This window comes from Camelina sativa, unplaced genomic scaffold (genome assembly GCF_000633955.1).
Source record: "Camelina sativa cultivar DH55 unplaced genomic scaffold, Cs unpScaffold00566, whole genome shotgun sequence".
In the NCBI taxonomy this organism is placed as follows: Eukaryota; Viridiplantae; Streptophyta; class Magnoliopsida; order Brassicales; family Brassicaceae; genus Camelina; species Camelina sativa.
Genome location: NW_010921733.1, coordinates 42,639 through 44,306, shown reverse-complemented (window position 1 = coordinate 44,306; position 1,668 = coordinate 42,639). Strand labels below are relative to the sequence as shown.

The 1,668-nt window shown below is 40.9% G+C and overlaps 1 protein-coding gene across 2 annotated transcripts in view; it reads right to left on the bottom strand.

Moving 5' to 3' along the window:
* Nucleotides 1-1,599, bottom strand: part of LOC104773524 (putative dual specificity protein phosphatase DSP8) — a 2,235-nt gene extending 636 nt beyond the window's left edge. The window contains exons 1-6 of one of the 2 annotated variants that reach the window (XM_010498158.2): nt 1,105-1,599; nt 868-990; nt 690-783; nt 512-594; nt 335-424; nt 14-234 (exon numbers count right to left, since the gene is read on the bottom strand). In XM_010498158.2, coding sequence (XP_010496460.1) covers nt 14-234; nt 335-424; nt 512-594; nt 690-783; nt 868-990; nt 1,105-1,347 — 854 coding nt within the window. In that variant the 5' untranslated portion in view covers nt 1,348-1,599. The remainder of the gene's footprint in view (nt 1-13; nt 235-334; nt 425-511; nt 595-689; nt 784-867; nt 991-1,104) is intronic. The other variant, XM_010498159.2, reaches the window with a different exon arrangement.
* Nucleotides 1,600-1,668: the final 69 nt, after the last annotated feature.

Here is a 1,668-nt window from a genome sequence, read left to right as displayed (position 1 = left end):
CTTGCAAGCCAAACTCAACTCTGGCAACACATCCACGGATGAAGCATCACCGCCTATGTTTTGAGGCTCATCATACCCAGCCAGATCTGACTCAGTTACCACCACTACCGACCCATCATCAAAAACTGACAATAACTGTTTCTCAGCCGAACTTCCTAAGCCTGTTCGCTTCACAACCAGGTTGCTTTCTTTTGCCTGCCTTGCCATTCTGGAACTGTAGAACTCCTTAACAGCCTGCCGTTCAAAATATAATATGCTTTTAGCAGCTGTAGAAACAAAGCAACCATACTATTTTGTAAAGATGTTATAGGAGGGGCAGATATTGAAAGCGCACCTTCCACTGAGCAGAAGCAAGTAAGACCCGCGGCCTTATGGACCGAATGTACTCATAAGCACACTCAGGTGTCATATCCCTGTATTTAACCTATCGGGTAAAATGGATAAAAGTAAAAAATATACCTTAATAAGAAGCAAACTAGCATAAGAAAATGGTTGAGAATAGATTGGCAACCAGGTAACAGAGAACAATGGTCGTACTGCGTCCCCGACCAGCCTTGCAGTGAACATAAGTAGTCTTGCCACTTGACGCATTCTCTTGCAAAATAGTAAGAGGTAAAAATGAGAGTGATAATACAAGACAAGTTTGAATGTTTTTGTTAAGCCAGAGAACAGAAGATGATGAAAATTACCGTGAATAAAATTCACAGCTTGGCAAATATCAGTGATCGATGGAGCAAAGAGATAATCTCTAGTTGGAATCACAAGATGTTTGATACCATGAGCCTACAAGGTTTCAGGATGCGGAAGAAATGAGAAGCAGAAAGGCATCATGATAAGGATGATGAGAAGCTTTGAATGGGAACATACATGATAGAGAGATGAGGGAACCAAAGTCTCAAAAGGCTCGTTGAGGGTAATCACGCCATATACACCAAGTTCCTTGAGGAGTGGAACATGAGTGGGGAAAGGCACAGCACCAAGCAAAACATACTGAGTGATAACACACACAAAGAGCATTAACAACCCCACAAGGCAGAAACACAAATCATATGAAAGAGCAGCACAAGGGTGGGTATGATGCAATGCAATGTGTGTTGTTTTTACCTCATCGACCTGATCCCACCATCGGAATTCTGACTGAACCATGTTCCTAAGAACGTTGTATATCAACGTCGGGTAGAATAGTGCGCGACCGCCAGCTCCAACGAGAGCACGTTTCGCATTCCAAACACCTAAATCACTACTTGTACTCGACACAACCCCTCCTCTTAGTCCTATCGATTCCTTTGGATTGCTTTGGCTGATAAGAATCTCGTCGCCTTCCTCCTTCAATTCTTCGATGTACATGTTTCCCTCCCCAAAGGTACAAAAATTTTACTATCCCCGATTCCCTTAATAAGATCGAACAAACCCTAGAATACAATCAACAAAATTACCAGTTCGATTCAACTCTGTAAAGACCAAAACTCTGGTGGAAACCTAGCTGGGTTGGATTTGGATCTGCTCTTCTTCTTCAAAGTTGTAATCTTTTCTTGAGTTTTCTCAACAAACCCAGACACAGATGCAATACTCCTCCAATTACCCTTTTCATTTTCCTCGTGAAACTTTTTATAATTTGAAGCCAAAAAATTAAAAAAAAAAAAAAAAAAAAAAAAAAAAAAAAAAAAA